This window comes from Sceloporus occidentalis, unplaced genomic scaffold, assembly GCF_023333645.1.
Source record: "Sceloporus occidentalis isolate IW3139 unplaced genomic scaffold, rSceOcc1.0.p SCAF_3, whole genome shotgun sequence".
NCBI lineage: Eukaryota > Metazoa > Chordata > Lepidosauria > Squamata > Phrynosomatidae > Sceloporus > Sceloporus occidentalis.
The window spans coordinates 190046688-190072389 of NW_028316983.1; the positions used below are offsets into that span (position 1 = coordinate 190046688).

The 25702-nt window shown below is 40.8% G+C and overlaps 1 protein-coding gene across 5 annotated transcripts in view; it reads right to left on the reverse strand.

Annotated features, from left to right (window-relative positions):
• The window catches only part of ZNF521 (zinc finger protein 521), a 363548-nt gene that overhangs the window by 187822 nt on the left and 150024 nt on the right, over window positions 1-25702 (reverse strand). For all 5 annotated transcript variants that reach the window (XM_089517209.1, XM_089517204.1, XM_089517207.1 and 2 more), the window contains one exon: window positions 19226-22581. In XM_089517209.1, the coding sequence (XP_089373335.1) occupies window positions 19226-22141 (2916 nt within the window). In that variant the 5' untranslated portion in view covers window positions 22142-22581. The remainder of the gene's footprint in view (window positions 1-19225; window positions 22582-25702) is intronic.

The following is a 25702-nucleotide window of genomic DNA, read 5'->3' on the forward strand; positions in this document are numbered from 1 at the left end:
TGGTTTTTGCTTTTTAAAATGGTTTTAACTTTGCTATTTTTAACTTATGTTTTAATATTAGTATTTAATTATTTTTAACCTTTGTAATTAATATTTTAATTTTTTCTTTTTAAATTATTGTAAAGTGCCTTGACTTCCATCTTGGGAGAAAGGTGGGATATAAATCCCATATAAATGATTAAATAAATAAATAATATTAGTCAGGCAGTTCTCACAAATACTGCTGAGCATGTTCTTCCTGTTGATAGAGCCAGATGGGCTCCTTAATATTGTAGACAACTCAAGGTGATGAAGCAGCAGGAACAGTGACTAGAGTGACAGTGGAAGAAGAATTTGGATAAAACCACCTGAACATAAACTAGAGCTTATAAGAAGCCTTGTAACTTTGTAATGATGGTGGCATAGAAATTATGTTGTTCTACTTCCTTGCACCTGTGCAGTGATGTCCAGCAGAGCGACGTATTTGAGTTGAGAAGGGGGATTCACTTGTCTGGTATGGCAAATTAGCTCTGAAAATAAGTTACAATAACTTGTTGTTCGTATTCCCACCACATGTATTTCAAAACAGCAGTTCCTAATGAAGCATTTTATCTTAATTTTGTCATTGATATATCTAGTTATGGGTAGGATGTGGACATATTCTTGGTAATGTAAGATCAAACATGTACATGTGAACCTTGCCTTTTTGAACTGATTAACTAAGCCAAAAGAAATTTGATCTGAAGTACCTTTAGTAAATAATTCATGGGACCATATTACACTTTCTGGGCAACACCTGCACAAGTATTGCTAGTTTTACCCTAGGCACAATTCACAATTCAAATCTCTAAATGGTTTGGGCCAGGGATATCATTTCTACTATTGTGCCCATTTGCTAAGATCAGGCCCATCTCTTCATCCCACCTAAGTTGAAGGCACAGCTGACCATGACAAGAAAGAGAGACTTTTGTGACTGGCCAACACTATATAACACTTTACCATCAAGAGGCATGGGTAGTTCTCCCTGGTTGTCTTTTGCTGATTGGGGAAGACATTTTTATTCTGGCAGGTGTTTCCTCTACTAAGTACCTGATGTTTTATTTAAATACTGTTGTTTTTCTCTGTGACCTCTGCCTCTGTTACATTTTGACTGAATGCATTGTTTTATGGCACTGAGATGTTAAATGGTTATTAGCTGCCTTGTATAGTGCCTAGGCACTAGAAGAAGAGGATAGAAATACCTGGAATAAATAAATAAATGAATCTCATTACAGTCAAGTGATACAAGTAAGTTATGAGTGATTTAAACCTCACTGCTCTCACTGGTTATAACTTTGTTGGACTAGTGACTTGGAATGAGTAACAATGACTGGGCAACACATCTCATTTAACTTTTAACTTTCACTTAACTTTATCTTTAATTTTAACTAGCTTAATTGTATAACCAAAATCTCACAGTTATTCAATTTTTAAATGTGATATGAAAGGCAGAAAATGTTTTTAAAAAGAAATTAGGAATATGCAGGAACAAAATGCTCTAAAACATGTCATCCTCACTAGGACAATGTAGATACTATAAATCAAATCTACAACAAGAATCAGTGCCTAGGATTTACTATGCTAGGCACCTTAACAGATGTTGTTGATGGTGACATGCTGAACAACATATATTGCATAAATAACAATCAGTCCCCCTTTTAAAAAAACATTATTTCCCTTTAGAACTGGTTAGAAAATATTTCTTGTTCCCTGATGGCCAGAATTATATATGGTTTATTAGCATACTCCTAATATTATTCCTGATATGTGACTTTATTGAAAAACAAAGAAACATAAACATAATAGCTGGTCTTTTCTCTAATTAGAACTGTACAACATATTACATGTCGAGAACTGTCAACAAAAATTATGATGGATGAACACAATGACACAACATACAAGGATTTTTCTTCTTTATTTGAAGCTTAATGATAAAGGGGAGGAAATCACTTCACAAAAACAACAAATACACTGCAACACTTACTAGCCTCTTCAGAATGATCTGACACATTTGCAGATCAACACAGACACCACTTTTATCACAAAACAAGCAACTGTTTTTGTTACTGTTTCTAGATCAAACACTGATTATTTTTAAACTCCAAAGAGTTTCTAAAATGTTACTATCAACCTTTATTAAGTCAGCAATATACTTAACTAGACTGGTGTCAATGAACCCAGATTTTAAAGTGATCAAAAACACTGTCACATTCACAGCCTGCTGAAACAAACACAAGCAAAAAGCAAAGGATTAACTTTTTTTCTGAAATAATCAGCAAAACCTTCCCTAATTTGACTGCCTGTCAGATCAGCCTTGTAGATCAAGCGGATGGTTCCTGCTAGTACTTCTGCTTTCTAATCATGACTACCACCTTCTTTTGTGCACTTGCAGTGTCTAAGGCAAAGTAAGACACGATTCTTCATGCCAATGCCTTTACAATCTAAAGAGGGAAGAGCCAGATATATCGGCAAGACTTTGGCCTTGTACAGACCGGCACTTTGTGCTGGCCTGTGGGTGGAGTCAGGGTGCAGCGTCCTGTCACTGGGTGCCCTGACTCCCCCCAGGGTGTCATGATGCCACACACCATTCCAAACAGCGTGCAGCATCAAGGCATACCTCTGGTGCTGCATCCAGATGATACAGCACCGAAGGGGTACCATACAGCTGTGCTTCCATGGCTATGGCACCCTTTGGAGGGCATAAAAACGAGCCGCTTTCTGCGGCTCTTTTTGGCACCCTCCAGAGGCTGGATCAGGATCACAGCAACCTCACACTGTGGCCCTGATCTGGCCTCTGGAGGATGCCAAAAGGGCCCAATCCGGCCAGGAAATCTAATCTTTTTACTAATCTCTTACTAATAACTTGACTGAGTTAGATTTTTATTGCTCAATGAGTTTGACAGCCTTTTTTTTTCTTTTATTGCAAAAGCCTTGCTTGTAAGAAGAATGATTGGGGGGGGGGGCATCTATTGGGTGGAAAAACAGGTAGGTACTTCAAAAAAGGTGTGTTGATTTAGTGGGCAATTTACTGGCACCATGGCACAAGATTGGCAGGGAAGTGCAAGGCTGGTAAAGAGGAATCTGAGTTTGTGATGGTATATGGGCAAAATCGTTTGAGGAGAATTTAACAAAAATAAGAACTGTGAAGAAAGGGGTGAAGGAAGATCATTAACATTTCAAACAGCTTACTTCAAAAACAGCAATAGTATGGGAGCTGGGAGCTTTTTAGTGCTGATTGCTTGCTACCTGTCAAGGACAGTGGTTGTTGTTTCCTCAGATGGAAACAAGTGGTGAAATCCCTGGCCCTATATAATTTACAGAATGGTGGGGTTTAGAGCAAAGCTCTGCAGCAGCATCTTCATGTGGTGTGGATGGAGAGAATCAGATAGAAGCAATTCAGGCAGGGAAACAAATTAATTTGTGAAAATTGGGTTTTGTGCTCCTGACAATATGGGCTTGATTCTAGAACAAGTTTATTTCTTTAAAAAAAAGATGAGAAAAAGAGGAAAAAATAGAACATTTAGAGAAAGACTACTGATACCTTTCAGTCTATAAATTTATATTAAAAGTATATTACCAGTGACATCACTAGGTGGTGGTGGTGCAGTGGTGTGGCCTTCGCTGGGTGACACCTGAGAAGGGGGGGTGTCGGGCCCTCCCCTCCCTGTACTGCCCCATGCACCATTCTCACACACTCCCTGTGCCTGGGTGCTACTTCTCTGCATGCTGTCCCATCCTTTTCCTCATCAAGAAACGGATGGTGTGGCACAGGGAGAGGGAACACACACTGTTCCTGGAAGCTCCACCCTCAGAAGCCCCACTCCTTGCACCAGGTGACACCAGGTGTGGGAACACCACTGCATATTATGGAGCCATGTACCTGAATGTTTCATCTGGGAGCAAGGATGTATGAAGAGCCATCTAGTTGCAGGGACTGTCAACTGGTCCCAGAGCCATTTGCACCATGACTGCAGGATTCATGGCCACCTGGAAAGAGCCCTGGTGGCACAGTGGTTAAATGCCTGTACTGCAGTCACTCACTCAAAACCATAAGGTTGCGAGTTCAATACCAGAAAAAGGGCTCAAGCTTGATTCAGACTTGCATCCTTCCGAGGTCGCTAAAATGAGTACCCAGATTGTTGGGGGCAATTAGCTTACAGTTGTAAACCACTTAGACCAGGGGTAGGCAACCTGCAGCTCGCGGGCCGGATGTGGCCCAGCAAGGCCTTGGGACCGGCCCCAGCCCGGTCCTGCCGCCAATTGCCGCCGGGGCCTTTGGCCTCTCGCGTGCAGGGGCAAGGAGGGCAATTGTCTATAGAAGCCTCAGAAACATGCATTTATATTAACATTTTTTAAAAAATCAGCAAATTTTTTCACGTGTCCTCCACTTTTTAAAAAAAAGTGTCCACCATTTGAAAATTTTGTCCTACATTTGTCCCAGTTTATTTATTTATTTATTTATTTTTTAAAAAAATGTTTAATTATTTATTTTTTGGCTTCGCCCCCCCCCCCCCCCCCCCCAGTTGTCTGAGGGACAGCAACCCGGCCCCCGGCTCAAAAAGGTTGCCTACCCCTGACTTAGACACTGTTAGTTCAGTATGAAGCGGTATATAAATGAAGCTGTTTGTTTGTATGTTCTGCTTTTCATCATCAATTTTTGTAATCACTTTCAGCATTACATAAACTCTGTCAGTCCAAAGGGCCATCACACCTCAGGGACTGTGTCAATGTGAGGCTGCCTCTGTCAGTTTCTATGATACATTGTGTGATCATGTAAAATATCGCATAGCACTGGGCAGATTAGGGAGAAGCGTCTCCTTTGTACTGGCCTTCTGGATTCTGGTGCAGTAGGAAAAAAGCTTAAAAAAAACCCTGGAGAGAGGTGTGGGTTGACCAAAGTGAATGGCCCCTGTTTTTTTGGCATTCTTTTTCAGAGAATAAGAGGCAGGATTAGCAGAATTGTCACCTGCTGTGGGAGTGTCAATTTGCTTCTAATATGCTCTGCTTGTATATTTATAAATAAACAAATATTGCAAAGACATCATAAATCTCCAGTGTTCTCATCCAAAGGAATGAAGCCCTGTAGCACTGCCCCTGGCTGGAACATCTCACTCTTCAGGGAAGTGGGAAGCATGTAACAGCATGATATCTTTGTTTATGCTCATAAACAAGTATTACCAATTATACAGTTCTCAATCCTTCACTGAAAATATATTGTACTGGTATACAGTGTTGCCTTTACCTTTATGCTTTGGAAAGGAAGGAATTGTTATTCCATAAATGCTATGACTACCTCTTCCATTGCAAAATTAATTGTAGTCAGGTGCAGTTGGCTGTGGCTCTGACCTGTTATAGCTCATTGTGTTTAATCACTGACTTCAGTGATACATAGAGCAACCATAAAATTTTGTTGGAGATTTAGGGCTGAAATAGATGGCCAGAAGGGGTGGCTTGGGGCTGTGGCAACTGCACTCCTTGTCCCCAATCCACTTTGAAGCTGCCTGAAAATGGAGCAGCAAAGAGCTGCTCTTTTTTTGGGAGGCAAAAAGCTATAGCTTTGCAGCCACAGTGTGACTGAAAGCCAGCTTCATGATACTCCAGCGGTATGCAGCGTGTGCCACTGTGCCACCAGAGCGTCATGAAGCCATCCCCATGTAAACATCTGTGTGGCTTCCAGGTGGCTTAGGAGTATGTGGCATGTAAATACAACACTCCTAAGCCACCCAGAAGGTGGTGCAAAAGGGCCATCTGCTTTGGCCCTTAGAAAGGTTACTTTTTACCTTTATTAGACAATCATGTAAAAGTTTTATTTTTATTTTGTCTTTTAAATCAAGGTTGCAATCCTATAGAGTTAGACCCTAAAACAGCTTGAGTCAGAGCTGCCACCTCTAGAGGGGAAGATCCAATCTACACTGTAGAAATAATGCAGTTTGACATCACTTTAACTAACATGGCTCCATCCTACAGAATCCTGGGAATTGTAGTTTTGTGATGCACAAGCACTCTTTAGCAGAGAAGGCTAAAAACCTTGTTAAGCTATGAATTCTAGGATCCCATAGGATGAAACTACAGCACTTAAAGGGACGTCAAATTGCATTTTATGAAACAATCTGCCGGAAGAGATCCGTCTTATTACCACCTTAGATGTCTTCAAGAAAGCACTTAAGATGGATCTCTTCCGGCAGACCTACCCATCCGATCTCCTAGGAATAAATCCAGAATGATCCCTACTCTTGATGAAAACAGAACGGGAAACAGGTGGCAACTCAGCTTTTTATTAATAATGTAGTAATTGTTGTGATTTTATTGAATGATTGTAATTTGTATTGTTGTTTAAACTGCTGTAATCCCACCTTGATCTGACAGGAGAGGTGGGAAATGTAAATAAAATTTTATTATTATTATTATTATTTCTACAGTTTAGATGCTCCCACAAATCTTCCCAGCCCCATTCCCGGGAAGCTTTTTCTGCAAACCTGATGCTTATGGTGGTGGTGGGGAACAGGTGGCTTGGGGATGTGGTCAAGCAGCGCACGGAAGGGTCTGGACATGCAGTATTTAAAGTTCTTCCAGCCCTATATCATGTTGTACATTCTACAACATAGGGAAGGATTTAGGTCCATTTGAGAGTTAGTTGAAATATTTCCCTCCTGTTTCAAGCAAGGGAAGGGAAATAAGATCTTTCAAGCCAAGCCAGAAGGCAAAAAGTGACATGTGCCGTTCCTCCTTTCATTTCACTTTGCCATGAGAAACCCAGCAGGGCTTTGGAAATGTTGGAATACCCCAGCCTTGAACTTTCTTTTTCATGGACCAGTTTAAAAATGGAGGGGGTGGGGAGCTTGTTAGACTTCTTAAATTATTTTTATTGTTCTGTATATCAAAACACATAAATATATTTTATTTCCCTGCTCTAGAACAGTGCTACTCAAAAGAGTTGGTCTTTCAAACAGTGCTGGCCCTTGAACCATTGTGTCTCATCTCTGGAGAGTGTTCAGGAAATAAATAAATACTGGCGCAGTGCAAATGGGCCAAATGCACCATGTTGGCAGCATACTAGGGTTAAGAGACCGTGCGGCAAGCGCACGGTCCCTAAGCCTAATACAGCACGACACCATCACAATGGCGGTGCCCCATGTATATGCCATTGTGACATGATGGACGCATAGTGTCTGCACGTCATGCTGCACTGCGCCAGTTACGTCTCGAGTGTGCCATTGGCACACTCAGGTGTAACTGGCAAGGCACAAAAGGAACCCAGTTTTCGTGGGTTCTTTTTTCTCCGCAGGGAAACCACGTGGTTGGGTGACTGCGGCTTCCCTGCAGGGCAAAAAAAGGAGCTAGCAGGCCTCCCTTTTTGGGAGGTCTATACCGGACCATTTGTACCCAATGGGAACAAATACAGGGCTGGTTCCAAGCATGTTGGAAAAAATAAATTGCTGGGCCTTCATGTCACATAATCAGAAAAACATTGCTCTAGAAGAAATACATAGGATTGCAAAGACAATGTGAGAAAATAAAACTCAGCTCCCAGAATTAATGTTTTGCACATTTACTCACCAACTGGTTATTCTTCAAGACATTTCTCAAATCTTCATCTTTTGAAAATTCTTGCTTTCTGGATCTAATCATAGGTCCAATACACACTGCAGAAATAATCCAGTTTGAGACCACTTTAATTGCCTTGGCTCCATGCTAGGGAATCCTGGGAATTGTAGTTTATTGTGGCACCAGAGCTTTCTAACAGAGAAGGCTGAATGTCTCACAAAACTACATTTCACAGAATTTCTTAGCACTGAGCCAGGGCAGTTAAAGTGGTCTCAAACTGAATTATTTCTGCAGTGTATTTTGGACCATAGTGATGTAAATTCTGCACTAAATTTTTTCTTGAGAGGAGTGAGTAATTTTAGCAGTTTTCTTCACACAGCAACAAAGTATTTGAAAACTACTTTTCAAAGCCTATTCACAATTCAGAATGAATTCTTCAAAAAAATGTTTTTCACATATGATTGTTTTGTGCCAAAAACAGTATTTTCTGCACAGGAAACAGCATTTCGGTGCAGGAAATGATATTAATATGCAGAAAATATTGTTTCCCATGCAGAAAACAAAGGATTCTGTTGAGGAAAAAAGTCGATGCAAATCACCCATATGTGAATTTTGCACAGAATAAGCCCTCACCTGCAATATTTTCTGTTCCTAGAACAGCCTTTTCTACACAAAATAACCACATGTGAATTATTTATTTATTTATTTATTTATTTTTGCTGAATTAGTCTCAAACTGAGAAGATTCTCACCAATCCAAGATTCTTCTTGTCAGAATTTGTCAAGACAAAAAAAAAAAAAAAATTATTCAAACAGTTTTCACATTGAATTTTTCTTTCCATTCATGGCAACACATTTTGCACAAACAGACAAATCCTCCTTAATGTGGCTTGATGCACCACAGATTTGCAGTACCTAAGTTCCATTTCATATCTCTGGCTTTCTGCTTTTGCTTCTTTTCCCTCATTCCTAGATCTCCAAAACGCCTTAGCTCTTTCATAACATGTATAGTTTGCCTGGGAGCAAAATCTTAATTTGATTTTGAGTGAATTAAAAAGCTATCTCATGGCTAGAGGATTGTATCAAACTGTTTCCTTGAAGACACAGTTTAATGTGGTTGAGGCACAATAGGTTTTAGTACCTGCCAACAATACACCATGTTCAAATCTGCAGGTATTGGACAGAAATTAATATACAGATATGGATATAAATAACTAATTTATATGTAAGATAATAGTGAACCACACTGCTGCCAGACATAAGCGATCATGATACTGGATGTCAAACTCAGCACTTATAAGTTTCAGTACTAAACTACTGAACTAATAGCAAGAAGAGGAATAGCAAGTACATTTCTATACTGCTTATCAGTGAACTAGCCCTCCCTAAGCAGTTTACAATGTGTAAGCCAATTGCCCACAACAAACTCGGTATTCATTTTACCGACCTATGAAAGGATGGAACCCTGAGTGGACCTTGGAGCCCTCCAGGATCGAACTTACAATGTTGTGGTTGTAGGACTGGCATTTAACCTGCACTACCAGGGCTCCTAATTACAGTTTGAAATCCCTTTTAACTAGAGATGCCAACTATTTAAGGCAGCCCACGCAAATATGTGCTATACTGCTGCACTACATTTCTTTGAGTGAGGGCCTGATGCAACTATCCTCTACAGCCATCAGGAAAGCAACTAAGCAGGATGTAGCAACAACCACATTTTTCTTAACTGTTCCTTTCAACACTGTTGTGGACATCTCAGCCAATAAGGGCTTGAGTGTCCATAATTCATACCATTATGACTTTAAAAGTAGGTTGTTGCAGTCAGCCTCCCTTGTCCATGGATGTTTTATCCACGGAATCAACCATCCATGCCTTGAAAATATACCCAAAAGTTATAAATTCCAAAAAGCAAACCTTGAATTTCCCATTCATGCTATTGTATTTAATGGTACTTGAGCATCCATGGATTTTGTTATTCACAGTGAGTCCTGGAAGCAACCCCCAGTGCATACCAAGGGCCCACTGTATAATGTCAAATGGTGGTCTTCAAGATTTGAACTTCAGTTCCCAGAAGCCCCACTCAGAATGGCCAACCAAGAGGGATTCTGGAACCTGGAGGACCAAAGACTAAAATCACTACTCTAGATGAGGAAACCATTGACACAATGTCTAGAAACTTAGGATAGTACAGAAAATGGCAGCTTATATCTCAGTGAGTGTGGAATGGCCAGACCAGGATAGAGTCGACTGATAAGTAAATATGTACAAATGTGACACTGACTGGGAACAGACTGATTCATATATTCCTAAATAAGAATCTACCATAGATCTATGCAATCCAGAACAGACTACGTAACAAATACTAAAAACCAAGAACCAAAACAACATGGAGAACAGATACTGAACTTATGTGACCCCAGTCAGAGGGGTCAAGCTACAATGCATTCTATATAGCTATATAGAAAAGTACTTAGGAATGAAAGATTTTTAAGACATTAAAGAAAATATTACTCATTTTAAAGACAGGGAGCATTATGACTGAGAAGTGGATTTGTAACTGGTTGACCGGACGAACCCAAAGGGTGCTCAACAATGGCATCTTTTCATCCTGGAGAGAAGTAACCAGTGGAGTCCCACAGGGCTCTGTCCTGGGCCCAGTACTGTTCAACATCTTTATCAATGACTTGGAGGAAAAAATTGGGGGAATACTTATCAAATTTGCAGATGACACCAAATATGGAGGAATAGCTAATACTCCAGAGGACAGGATCAAAATTCAAAATGACCTGAATAGACTAGAAAGCTGGGCCACAGCTAACAAAATGAACTTCAACAGGGAGAAATGTAAGGTACTGCACTTAGGGCGAAAAAATGAAATGCACAGATATAGGATGGGTGACACCTGGCTTAAGGAGACAACATGTGAAAGGGATCTAGGAGTCCAAGTAGACCACAAGTTGAACATGGGTCAACAGTGCGATGCGGCAGCTAATAAGGCCAATGCGATTTTAGGCTGCATCAATAGAAGTATAGTGTCTAGATCAAGGGAAGTAATAGTGCCACTATATTCTGCTCTGGTCAGGCCCCACCTGGAATATTGTGTCCACTTCTGGGCGCCACAATTCAAAAAAGACATTGAGAAACTGGAGCGTGTCCAAAGGAGGGCGACTAAAATGGTGAAGGGTCTGGAATCCTTGCCCTATGAGGAATGCCTTAGGGAGCTGGGGATGTTTAGCCTGGAGAAAAGAAGGTTAAGAGGTGATATGATAGCTCTGTTTAAATATTTGAAGGGATGTCATATTGAGGAAGGAGCAAGCTTGTTTTCTGCTGCTCCAGAGACTAGGACCCGGAGCAATGGATGCAAGCTGCAGGAAAAGAGATTCCACCTCAACATTAGGAGGAACTTCCTGACAGTAAGGGCTGTTCGACAGTGGAATACACTTCCTCGGAGTGTAGTGGAGTCTCCCTCCTTGGAGATCTTCAAATGGAGGCTGGATGGCCATCTGTCAGGGATGCTTTGATTTGGATTTCCTGCATGGCCGGGGGTTGGACTGGATGGCCCTTGTGGTCTCTTCCAACTCTATGATTCTATGATTCTATGTTTATACATTCAACAGAATGTAGTAAAAAATGTTCCAAAATGGTCTTATAGAACTTTATCGCACCGGGTTCTTGGCCCGGCCCAGCAGGAAATGGAAACGAGTGGGGGACGGATTTTACCGCACACACCCGTCCCTCACTCGTTCCGTTCCCCCTCTCTTCCCTCCCCATTCCGTTCCAGAGGGAACGCTTTTTGAGAACTGTTCAGAACAGTTCTCAAAAATTTCCCCCTCTGGAACGGATTAAGAACGGAAGAGAGGGGGAACGGAATGAATGAGGGACGGGTGCGTTCGGTAAAATCCATCCCCCACTCGTTCTGCACTCGTCCCTACTCCTTCCGTTCCGTGCTCAGAACGGAACGGAAGGAACGGAAGTAACGCAGTGCGATAAAGCTCATAGACTTTTGTTCTTTTGGATGTTCTTTTGTCTAGAATACCATTCAAATTCAAAAAATTAGAACAACAAGGAGCTAGCCTAAAACATTACCCCCATATCTACTAAACTTCCATTTATAGGGATTCATTTTCTTTTTCTTTATATTTAAAAAAGAAACCTCATACTTTTAACCTAGTGCTCTTCCAATAATTACACTGCATGCATAGACAAAGTCATAAGCCAAGAAAAATCCCTTAACCCAGTGCTACTCAAAGTGGTGGTCCTTTAACCAGTACCTGTTCCTCATCAGTTCACAGGGAAGAAATGTAGCCAATAGGCACAAATATGATGCTGGTCCCTGGCAAAATGGCAAAATGTGTGTGTGTGGGGGGGGGGGGGGTAGGGGGAACTTCCAGTCTTCAAACAAGATAGCCTAAGAAGTACTGTCTGAATCTACAGGAGAGATCTCAAAAATGTCCAGAAAAGGTGAGGAGAGCCACAGACTACCTGCTAGGTCACACATACTGTATACATGGGTATTAGGAGCTGTGGACCCCCGCAACAGTGGAAAAAACTGTTCGCCCCCCCCCCCAAACATGAATAATAAACAGTCCCCCTCACCAAGAGCACCAGCTGTAACTCTTTTTGCAACCTTGCAACACCGAGCCCCTCCACATTTCCAAATTGCTTCCACTTTCAATCTGAAGCCACTGCTGCTGAGGATCCACCTTCTCTCCTTCCCTCCTGGGCAGACAAAAGCAGCACCGTATATTCCCCACTGACGAACTTTGCATTTTCCTCATTTCCAAAATCTGATGTTTGCAGACATCACCACAAAGGGAAGGTACTGTGTTGCTTTTGTTTGGCCAAACTTTTGTCTAGGAGAGAGGGGGAGGAGGAGAGAGATGTTGAATTCTCCCAGTTGTGGCTGCAAACATTAGATTCAAAGGAAAAAAAAACTTTGGAATGAGGAGGATGCAAATTTTGGCAAAGATGGAGAATGTATGGCATTGGTTTTAACTGGCTGGGAACAGGGAGAGGAAGAAGGGAGAGAACTTGGATCCTCCTGGGGTGGCTGCAAACATCAGATTCAAAGAAAAGGACTGAGGAGGATACAAATTTTGGCAAAGCAGAGTAATGCATGGTGCTGGTTTTCATTGGCTACCAAGAATGATGAAGAGGAGGGGGGGGGGAGGTTTACCTTGTTAAGCAGCAGCTACTAAGTCACAAATAGTGAAATCTGCAAATCTCAACTATAGAGAGCTTTGTAGGGAGACATCTGGATACAATAGGTTCACTTTAGATACATCCTAGGTACAAAACAATTTTACACAAGGAAGGCACAGAAGTAGAAATGACTTTCTCCAGCTCAAAACCATGCCAATGAAAAAAGTGGGGGGCAAAGACACAGACACAGGCACACTGCCAAGGTAAGGTAGGTCAACAGGATCTTCCTACTAAAAGTAAAGGTAAAGGTATACCCCTTTGACAAGGTTGTCAAATTGTGTCTGACTGTAGAGGGGTGGTGCTCATCTCCATTACTAAGCCAAAGAACCAGCGTTGTCAAAGACAATGCTGTGATCATGTGGCCAGCATGACAGCAGAGAATGCTGTAACCTTCCAACTGAAATGGTACCTATTTAGCTACTTGCATTTTTACATGCTTTCAAACAGCTAGGTTGGCAGAAGCTGGGAGTAGCGGCGGAAATTCACTCTGTGACACGGCACTTGGTCCTTTTCCAATTGTCAAGAGTCAGCATCTTGAGCCACCACATCTTCGTACTGCCTAACCACAGTTCTAAGTGAAACGTCTATGGCTCCTATAATGGCTGGAATCTTGGTATACATCAATTCATCCCCTGGCAGATGGGAGAAAATACACCAGTGAGAAAATGACTCCTTCCCCTTGCACTGAGGCATTTAATACTCCTTTGCTTTTCTTGTCCAGCAGTAAAATATTGTAAAAACACCACCACCACCACCACCACCACTCATGGCTATAGGAAATGTAGAATGCTGGTGCCTGATATGATACTTTATACCTATGGCATGTATTCATTCATTCTGTTTCCACAGCTGTTTTATTAAAATGCACACAAATGTAAGCGTGCAGACACAACGCTACAAGACAATGAGATAGCATTCAAGCAACCAACCACTCTTTCTACCTACAATCAGCAACAGCTGTGCCCAATAAAAGTAACAGTTTGCAATTGCTCACTGGAGAATACTCCTTCAACACTTATGCCTATTGCAAATTTTGTAAAAGCTCTTAGGATTCTGAGGCAACATGTAGGGTTGTTTAAAATTTTATAAATCTGCATCACCTTAAAAAACCCTACTGACATCATTTCTCCATTTTACCTTTGAAAACAATGCTATTTTCTTTTAATAAATGCAGCTTTTTTTTAAAAAAAACAGTGCTATCTTTAAGGATCCTCATGTACTTTACTCTCAATCTTAATCAAATTGTTTCTATTATACTGTTAGTCACTCAGTATCAGAATGGAAAAAATAGAACACTTAACCATATGCAGTGATAAATAAATTACAAAATCCTTCTTTGCTGAGAAGAGTCACAAGCACTGAAAGCTGCACAAAGAAAATGTGAGCCTCAGGGTGACCATAACAGCCTTCCTTTTCCTGGCAGGGTCATAGAAACAGCCATGAATGACACAGGGAAAACTTTCAAACTTAAATTATGATTTAATCAACATAAGTGTAACAATACTTTAAAAGTAAAATATTTCAGTATTCAGATCAGACCAGAAGCAACTTTATTTCATATTCCAAAAGTGATACAGTTTTATTAATTAAATATTATGCTATCTCTTTTGAGAACAGCATCACTCCTATGATGGTGGTGTTTATAACCCTAATTTATTTCAGACTATAGTTGGTCCTCCATATTTGCAACTTTGACTTTTGATTATTCATGGATTTGATTAACATGTTCTTTCTGGAATTTTCTAAGTCCTCCAGCATGACTTTGCTGGAAGTTGAAAGACCTAGAGATTCCTAGAGAGGTTTAAAAAGTTTTTTTTTTAAATTGAGGTTCTTCACTTTCATGCAGCTCCTGTTCCCGTAACCCCAGCGAATGTGGAAGGACCACTGCATGTTATTTGAAGGACTACTTTGTATTACTGAATAACAAAGTCACAATAATCCACATCATAGTACAATTTTGATGATTTCTATGTATGGTTGAGAAAGCTGTACAGTGAAGAAAGCTAGCAAGAAGATCAACTGATTTGAAATGTGGTACTGGATCCATGGACGTTTAAAAAGTTACATAAACATGTCTTAGAGCAAATCAAGCCTGAATTTTCAGCAGAATTACTAAACTGAAGCTTCTGTAAGCTGAATGAGACAATATCACTTATTAGAAAAGACAATGATGAAGTCAAAGGCAGTATGAAAAGAGGAAGAATGAATTACAGTTGGATTGATTCAATCAAGGGAGCAATAATCCTGAGCATAATCTAAGCGCTATAAAAATAAACTATAATCATCATCATCATCATCATCATCATCATCAGGGTGGCCTGGACATCTCTCTGCCCTAAGGTGATGCTGACTTTGCTGACAGTTAACAACAACAAAACTACAGCAGTATGATCCCGCTCAAGCATTAGGGACAGCTTTTGAGGCCTGCTCTGTTATTCACCAATGAGAGCCATTAGGCTTATAGAAGTGAGGGAGAGTGCTTTCTCACAGTGGCTCCATACTACTGGAACTGTATCTCCAGGGTGATAGACAAAGCTTGACAATGTACATTTTGGACCACAGATCAAAGAATCCCCAGCGAACATGGTGATGACCCATACTCACTAGGAATTCTGGGAGTTATAGTCAAAACCCCCAACCACCTCTGAGGATACATATGGCATCATCATTTCTAGCTTTTTAAAAACAGCTGAAGATACATTTATTCCATTCTGTATTTGGCACTTTAAAAACCTAGTTTTAACTTTAATTATACTTTCACGCAATTTGTAATTGTGTAAGTTCCTTGTGAGGGCAGTGCAATATGAAAAGGAAGTTTAAAGCATTTTAACAAATTAATTAATAATGATTTTGCTGGTGGCATCTGAGAAAGCAGTCTCAAGTCTATGAAAGGATAATTGAAGAGTCCTATCATACCCTTATGAATCCTTTTAACTTTACAACTATCTATGTCTATTTTTATCAATGTCTCTTTATTACTCTTTGGAGACTTTTTCCATTTATATGTAACCTATTTAAGATGTGATGACCAAATGATGTCCCATCTAAGCTCAACTCAAATGCCAAACAGAGAATTGCCACTATAGTTTTTCTCTTAATACAGCCCAAGTATCCTTCAAACCCCTCTGACAAGTACGAAAAGCCATGTAGACGCTAGAATTAAAAAGAGCTTTTCCACCCAGAATAAAGTATCAAATCACCATCCCTGTATATATATCTTCTTCCCCATAATCCTCTTCACCAGATTCTTAAGCGTACCAATTGCAGTTTTTGGATCACATTCTGGCAGCCACAAAGTTCTTGATTTCTCAAACTGGACTAATTCTTGGTGTACTCTGCTATGTTTTGAATGGGATAAGGAAAGCAGAAACTTTTTTAAACCTCATAATATATTGTGTTTTGGATGAACCATTTGAGATATGATAATAAAGCTAACACAGCATAAATCAGCATATTATATATTATCACTTCTACAGTTATCAATTTTTGTGATGGAACCAGAGGGAGATGTTACTTTTCTAATGCCTTCATTTGGAGAGACACTTGTGATATTCAATAAACTTGTTATGGGATTCCTTCAGTACTTGCTTATCCCAGCATGCGTTAAGATAAATTTAGATGAATGATAGTGGCAGAAAGATTAAGTAAACAGGTATGTTCGCTCTGTCTACGTTGTGTGTAATGTAAGAGCTTCTTTCAAAGATTTAACCCATTTCCAATATATAGGGGAGATACAGACAAGCCTTTAACTGCAATGTGATGGGTGAATATTTGTGGGCAATGTTTTTACCTCCTGATAGTGAAAATCTTCATTTGTTGAAAATAACATCTATTATGGCACCCACTGAGGGAGTCCAGTGATGCCACTGTTGATCCAAGGCTCTGGCCTAAACCCATTTGTTAGTATCAATTAAATCCATTTGTTAGTCTAAATTCAGGCTTATATCTAATTTTTTGTCCCACCTAATCCAGTTACCACACCCACTGAATAAACAGGAACCGATATGCATGTAGGTTCCATTCATTCAACAGACGGACACTACTTGAAATAAAATCTAAATGGGAACTGGAGCCTGATTTATTCAACAAAGCATCCTCCTGATTATTTCCCTGATTGTTAACATCGGAGTTAACCAGTTTTAATGAACTGTTTTAAAATATATTTACTGCCTTATTAGGACGTGTATTTAGAAAGTGCTTTTATTGTATCTATTTTACTGAAGAAATACACTCGGCCCTCCGTATTTACAGATTCTTTATCCATGGATTCTAACATCCATTCTATGGCTTAAAAATATTTTTTAAAAATATAAATTCCAAATGAAGCAAACCTTGATTTTCCCATTTTATACAATGTATATAATTTTACTATGCCACTGTATTTAATGGGCTTTGGGAATCCACAGATTCTGGTATCCACAGAGGGTCCTGGAACCAAACCCCAGCTTACACCAGGGCCTACTATACATAAACATTTTTAAAATAAAATATTAGCCTTTACCCCTTTTAGGGATGACATTCTGCAAACACTATGAGATATAAGATGTTCACAAGTCCATTGAAAACAGATTCTTCCCTGTTTGGAAATGGCATCGATTCTATATATAAATGATGTTTTCAGAAAAGTTGGAAAACACTTTTCAAACACCAAAACCAGAATTTCAAATCATGCTTTTCTCTGTATGAGCAAATTGTCCAATTAACCTATGGTAAGAAATACCCAAAGAACAACAGATTATTATATGTAGGATCTGTTAGATGTAATTAAAGAATAAATAAAACTCTTTCACTGTCTCTAAGCTGATGTCGTGGCTAAACTAAACAGGCAAAGTATAATGTGTCTGTGTTTTACACAGGCGTGCCATACGCGGCTTTCAGCATATGCTGAAAGCCGCACCAGAAGAGCCCATCATGTGCCCAGAAAGAACTAATGGGGTGCACACCCATGGTACACGCATGCCGCCGTGCCACTGCGCAACATGGGCGCGAGCCCCATTAGTTCTTATGGGGCTCCAGCATACGCTGATTTCCCCTTACGCAGAGGGATCCGAAACGGATCCCCGTGTAAGGGGAGGGCCTACTGTATGGCAAAGGGATGCACTGGCATCCCATATCTTTTAACCTGGGCATGAATGTGATTTAGGGGCTCGACAGACCACCACAAAGGGGCAGTCTGGAACTGCCCATCCCCCCCCCCCCCGAGGGAACCTGCAGCAACCAAATCATGTGGACTCCCTCCGCATCCAAAAGGACCTGCTTGGCACACGTGTGTGCTGCCATCAGTGCACCATTACGCACTGTGTCGAGTCAATGATGCAAGCGCATCAATCACGCAAGCGCCATGATGGCTGCATCCGTATGGACCAAGGTTTGGGAGCATGCAGTTGTTGTGCGCTCCCGAACCCTAGAATCACCGTGGACATGCCCCTTCCTGCCCGTCTGTCTCAGGCCTGAGTTTCTTCGCAGCCAGATCCTCCTGGTTCTCAGCAGGAGAGGCATGAATACTGTGTGATGGGACAGGAACAAGGAGGGGGAATACATGAGCAAGACTTAAAATGACTGAACATGGACCATGGCTATATGCTTCTTGCTGTAAACAAAAGTGAGGTTAATGTAAATTAAAGGCTAAAGAATGCATGTTTAAGTGTGCTTGGCAATGTCCCCTTTGGCAATTCTAATTTGTGTTAGTGATTATGATAACAGAAGAAGGCCAAAGCATTTATTTCACATTAATTAATTTGGAATAAGACTTTGATCCCCAAGGGATGCTCACATTTGTACAATTTTATGTTACATATTATTTTGCAAGAAATAGTAATCTTTTGATACCTACTATGATTTTCTGTCAGCGACAAAACCCCCACACAAATCCTGCATGCATACACCCACATACAAACTAAATTGCAATGAAAAGACTAATTTGCCCTTTAGCAAAAGTAGGTGTTACACTGTGGTGTTTCTTTTTAATCAAAGTAGAGCAAGACAGGGAAAAATTAATGTCAACAACATAATTTACAAAAATAGCCCTCCTGCTCTGTTGCTCACAAATATTTTCAAAAAACAGCACTCTGCATGCCAGTGCTTTGGCTTGATGTAGTTTACTTTTATGTCATTAACACTCTGTGCCGTAAGCATAACTCAGAACTAGGGATTCCAACTCAAAATGAACCTCAGCTAAGATTCCAGCTCTCAGTTGTGCTGGCATGAAGATTATTCTCTTCAGTGATAAAGAAGATAATATCCTAGGGAGACTGGAATTAGTCCTACTCTGCACCATTCAAGCCAAAACACAAGGCTTATCAAGAAACAAGTAATTGCCAGCTAGCTAATGGCTATGGGAGATACACCACATATTCAAGTTAAGCATCTCTTGGAAAATAACTAGCAAAAGATGAAGTTTTTTTAAAAAAAAAATCAAAGGTTTATTTAAGGAGGGAAAAGAAAGAAAATGAATAAATTACCTCTTCAGATTGTGATGGGCTGATTCTGGGCATTGGTGATACCTGTGGCGTTTTCAGATGCGTACTATTGCTGTCTGGGATGACCTCTCTATGGACTGACTGAATATGATTTTGAAGTTCACTTTCTGATTCAAATTTGACATTGCAACTGGAACAGCGAGTCTTCAGTCCTCCTGCTTTATTTTTGTTCTCTGTGGAACTCAAGTTCTCACTCTGGCCCATGCCTTGTCTGTTACTGCTTGAGGGGATGTTGACACTTGGACTACCACTTTTGCTGAGATTAACACAGACAGCACACAAACCATATGGTAGGCCATTAATGTCAAGTTTCACCAAATCCTGTTTCGAACGGAATTCCTTCAGGCATGAAGCACATTTGTACAGTTTCTGAAGATGCTGTACTCGCCCTGTAGCCTGCATTGAAGAACTGTTGCTTGTTTTCTGCATGTGGAATGTCCCATGGATCTTCAGCTCCAATGTAGAAGTCACTGTCTGCATGCATACCACACAGCGGAATCCTGTTAAGGAATTCCTCAAATCAGGGTGCATCTGACAGTGCTCCAAAAAGTCCTCCTCACTCTGCAGTGGCATTTTGCAAATTCTGCAGTTCCCTGTATCTAGGCTCTTACTGTGTGTGACTTTATGTTCGGTGAGAGTGAGCAGAGATGGAAACCTCTCACCACATATCGGGCACATATAGTGTTTCACTGGACCCAAATGGGTCTGCATGTGCTCACGGAGGCCATTTTCAGAGAAGAACGTCCGAGAACACACATTACACTTGTAGTTTCCTTTAATGAGTTCTGCCTTTTTCTTAACAATGGCACTTTCCCCTGGTCGGATATTGTGGTCTCGAAGCTGGTGATTTTGCAGAAGAGACTCCATTGTATAGGCCGCCCCACAAATATCACATCCATACATGGGCTCAGATGTATCAACATCTTCTTCACTGCCATCATGGCTATTGTGTGATTCCTGACTATTTGTGAGCAAGGTCTGTAGCTCTACTTCTTCCTTCTGAACTGGTTCAGATGCTCCATTTGTTCCACAATTGGGAGTTTTGGTTTCAAAAACACAATGCTTTTCCCTCAAATGTTTTTCCAACAAGATGATAGCATGAAATGCTTTGCTGCAAAATTTGCAATTGTATTTTTTGCTGTGTGTGGTAATGTGGCACTGGAGTTCCACTTCAGTACCAAAAGACTCACCACAAAAAATACACTTGTGCACTTTGCCCTGGTTCTCTAGATGATTGTGTTTAACATGGAGTTGCAAATCTGTCTCATTCCGGAAATCCCAGTTGCAGGATGTGCACCTGTATACCTTCTTTTCATTGCTATGTTTCACAGCCAAATGAAGTTGAATGGAAACTTTAGAATCAAATACCTCTTGGCAAAGAGTACAACGGAAAAATACAAAAGTATGCATGTCAAGCAAGTGTTTCTGCAAATCATCCACTGAAGTAAACTGTTTATCACAACTTTCACAGATGTAGTAAGTAGAGGTTATCATGAAATGAATGGTCACATGCTTCAGGAGAGACTCTTGGTTTGGAAATTCCTTGTTGCACTGAGGACAGGTCAGCTTAGGTAGTACAGTGTCAAGATGAGTTTTTAAGTGAGTCTGAAAACCATCCAGAGAAGTGTATTTAGCACCACATTGATTGCAAATGTACTCACCAGCAGGGCGTGGAGTGGCACCCCCCACAGTCTGCATCATTTTTAATGAAGTCTGCTCTAAAGTCACTGGAGATAAGGGGCTCATGGCTCTAGATTTCTTTCCATTATGGATGTAGTTGAGCGCTAATGGAATGTTCTTGTGATTTTCCTTTATATGCTTATTTAGTTTAAGAACACTATTAAATATTGGAGAATTTGTACAATAAGAACAAGAATATACTTCAACAACTGGGTCCTTAGGGGTACCTAGCACAGGAGAACCAAAACGGGAACTGCTGAGATCACAATGGACTTGTCTAATATGCTCTTCCAAAGAAGAATCAGTAAGAAACCCCATGTAACAATGAGGACAAAAAAATGCATTACTGTCTTTAGCAGCTGGATTTGCAAATCCATGAGTACATCGAATATGTTCCTGAAGGGTGTTGAGGTCATTGAAAACATCTGAGCAGAAATTGCACTGGTAGATCATTGCAGGCATAGTAGATACAATCAACGCAGGATCAGGGGCTTCATGTATTTGCTTAAGATGCTCATTCAGATTGTAAAGTGAAGGTAATACTTCTAAACAATACTGACAAATATGTGCTTGCTCAGGTTTATCTAAATGCATAGTTTTCAGGTGTATCTGCAATACTGCAAGGCTTGAAAACAACTGTTTGTTGCAATAAATGCAGCTATAGGTAACCTTGGCTTGCTTGTTTGAAGGCCCTGTGATATCTGCCACTTGTTGGGATGCCCGCTTTCTTCCACGGCCTTTTGGTATTGGGGGAGCGGTTTCCACCATGGTTGAACTGTCCACTGAGAGGTTTGAATCTGGTGTGGTGCTAGATACTGAGGTGTAGCCAACAGTCACTAAAGAGGGGCTGTTGCTATGATTGCAAGATTCTGGCTGCTGGTGACTATCCATGTGGGTATACAACTCTTCAACAGTATGGAAGTTCTCTGAGCAAATACTACACATATTTTTCTTTTCTGCTCCATTATGAGCCTGCTCCATGTGGTTTACAAGTGAACTTTCCTCTACAAAGAGTTCGTGGCAGTACACACACTGAAGAGCAGCTCTATCATCATTTGGGGAACACTCAGGGTGACACTCTGCTATGTGCTTCTGAAGATCTTCAGGAAAATCAAAACCTTCTTCACACTGACTGCATTTTTGAGTGTCCTTCATTTTCCAATCTTCCATTCGGGAGGCGGACTGAGAACCATCTTTATTCCTCTCATGAACTTGCATGTGTCCGTGAAGTGAACTAGAGGACAGAAATCCACGTCGACAAATGGCACACTTATATGGCTTGTTAGAGGTATGAGTCTTTAAGTGAATTTTAAGATGATCACTTCTCGAAAAAGCTGCGTCGCATTCACTGCAATGGTACTTTTTATCTCCCGTATGAAGCTTGATGTGGCGATCTCTGCTTCGCTTGTGTTTGAAAAGGCGGCTGCAATACGTGCACTTGAAAGGGAGCTTGTCACTGTGGCTTTGCTCGTGGTGCTTTAAATAGCTAAGGCGGCTAAATGACTTGTCACAAAACTGGCATGGGTAGGGCAGTCCTGGCCCACCCTCTTCTTCACCAAAGTCACAACCGTCTCCATGGCTTGGGGAAGTCTGGTCTTTGCTAGAAGGTGAAGAAGCTGGCCATGAGCAGGACGGATCATCTTCAATGTCTACTCCATCTGGAAAAGGGAAATGAAAGTTTAAAGCCCTCCAGATTGGCCTTGATAAGTCTGCATTCATACAGTTCATTGGTGACTAAGTGAAATGTATTTGCAGCTGTAGATCCACACCATCTACTTTTACACAACACTATTTTAAATCTCTGTGTATACAGTCTGTTGGTGAATAATTGAAATATGTTTGCAGGAATTGATCCACACCTACTTATTTTTATACAACACTATTTTAAATCAGATGGTAAAACTAGAAAAAGGCTGCTCCTGCATTATTCTGTTTTTAAAATCATTCTTACTTGCCCAATATGCATTATGCACTGACAATTTTATTACAATCCAAATTTTTAAAATATATTTATTTCTTTTGTATCATCTATAAAATGATTTGCATATTATGGGAACATCTGAAAAGTCAACTGGAAAAAGAACATTTAGAAAGTATTTAAAAATTAAGACACCTGAGTGTCTACTACTAAATAAAAAAGTAATTCTACCTTTTAAAAAAATTATGTTGGTTTGGAAAGCAGCATAGCTTGGTGTATTATTATTAATTTTAGAACTCAAATATGAGAATTTAAAAAGAAAGCATGAAAAAAGTGTAATGGTAATGACAACTTCACTACTAAAAAACAAGAATAGTGCTATCAGTCATTTCCTCTAATACAAAGTACAGGAAATCCATTGCTAATCACTTTGGAAATAGTTAGGCCTAATCAAAACTAAATACATCCAACCCTCCTTATCCACAGATTCTGCATCCATGGATTCCACCATTCATGGCCTGAAAATATTTCCCCCATCCCAAATAAATCCCCCAAACCAAAGCTTGATTTTGTCATGTTAATAAGGGGTGCCATTTTACTATGCCATTGTACATAATGGGACTTGAGCATCCATGCATTTTGGTATCTGCAGGTGGAGGGTGGTGTCCTGGAACCAAACCTCAGAGGATGCCAAGGGTCCACTGTGTATGGGTTTCTGCATTTCTAAGAACACAGCAAGCAATGCTGCACGACTCTTTAATTTCAAATAAAAGTAACTCTCTGAAACCCTAAAATTGCCAACAGGGACCACACATCCAGAACTTATGGAATGCTGAGGGCAATTAAATTCTGAAAATATAGAATATCCTGGTGGGAATAGTAACAATCGGAGGAAGAATGTATCACAAAGTCAAGGAACTCTCTTGCTCTCATTATAATACAAGGTTCATGGTGGATGAAAGGGAGAAAGTGGACACCACCTACTACTATATACCAAAGAGCAGCCATCTGTAAACACCTAAACAATGCCTCCCCATTCTTGTGTCAGGCTGGCACTCAACAAATGCACTCCTGTTTTGGGATAGGATACATGCTTTCTATTTTTCACTGGCCTTCACTTGTACTCAGATAAATATGTTGTTAGCACAACAAAAAGATCGTCTTGTGGAACATTTTAGACTAGGAGGCTTATGTACTTTTGTGGACTGAATTCCACTTACTCAGACACATCCACAAATGTGCATGCTAAAATTAATATCTTTGTCTTAAAGATCCTACAAGGCTCTTTTTAGATGATATAGTAGCTAGTGATCAGTAAAAGGATTAATATATAATTATGAATAATTACAAATGAGTAGGCATTAGATTTCTTGAGTCAGCCAAGGTTAAGCAAAGAGGGTAAACCTCACAAAAGCTAGATCCTAACAGTGTATTGTGCTTTTCTAAAGTTCAATAGGTTGCCCACCACTTCTTCCTCTTTGCAAAAAACCTTACTGGCTGAACTTCCTTAGTAAAACAGAGCCTGAACATTTAGGAACTCATAGACAAAGCAACATGTTAAAAAAAGAAAAGAAAAGAAAAAAGCTGGAAACAGGAAGAAATGACAAATTATTATGGTAAAAGTTGCAAGATTTATGAGTAACAACGAAAAAACAAACACAAACACAAGCCAAATAGTAACCCAAGCTACTTAGTGTTTCTACTGCATTTCTGGGGTTTAGATTTTAGTCTATAGAACATAGGTGGATTACCTTTCAAGATCTTGGCCCATCATACAAACAGATTCAGTCAGAGAATACTTTGAGGTGATTTACAGAGGAGTCCTATCTTTGGGCAAAGAACGATTCCTTGGTGGAGCACACATCACTTCCACAGTCCTGACAGGTTGCTTTAGCCAGTATGGGGTAGAACCTCTGAATCCTCCCTCTGAAACTAGGGCCCGTTACAGACGGGCTTAAAAGTACGTGCAGAGTGCCTACTAGGGTTAAGGCGGGGCGGTGCTTCCGCACTGCCCTAACCCTAGTGCGTGCTGTGCGTGCACAAAATGGCAGCAGCCATTCCACACGGCCGCCGTCATCGATACGTGACGACCGCACCGCCTCCAAACGAGGCGGCACAGTTGTGACGTATTGGGGTCGCGGCAGGGCGCCTAGGGCGCCCTTTCTGTGACCCTGGAAGGAGCTCCGTTTCGGAGCTCCTTCCTCGTTTGGTCCGCTGGGCGCAGCTTTCAGACAGCTGCGCCCAGCGGACCAAAGGAGAAAGGGGCCAAACGGCCCCTTTCTCCTCCCCACCGCCGCGGGGTGTCCTTGGGGCTTGAAGCCCCAAGGACACCCCTTTCCAGGCTGCGGGGAAGGGGCCTTTTGCTGCTTCCCCGCAGCCCGGAAAGCAGCGGATCAGGGCCTCAGCGGCTGCCGCTCTGGCCACTGAGGCCCCAATCCGGTGGGGAAAGGTGCGCCTACAGGCCGCCCCAAAGGGGCGGTCTGTAACACACCTATGAGTCACACCTGCCCTAGACAGACTCCAGTGGAAGGGTGCTGGTGCTACATTTATATACTGTAGCTATGTTTTAGGTGTTGTTCTGCAAGCAGATCTCCCTCTTTGCTGGTGGAGAAGCACTTACAATGCTCTATATAACGTCCCTCATTCAGCTTCTGATGAAATTGCTACTGGATTCAAATATTAGTTTATTTAAAATATCTGTATTCTGGTATATCAGAATGGGGGTACTGAATCAGTAAAAATTCAGTACTCCTGTTTATCTGTTCTGGAAGAATGGATTCAATTATTTAGTCCTCAATCCATTAGCAAGTTTTCATACACAGGCCCTCTGTACTGAATGGAAGCTATACAAAAGAACTGCC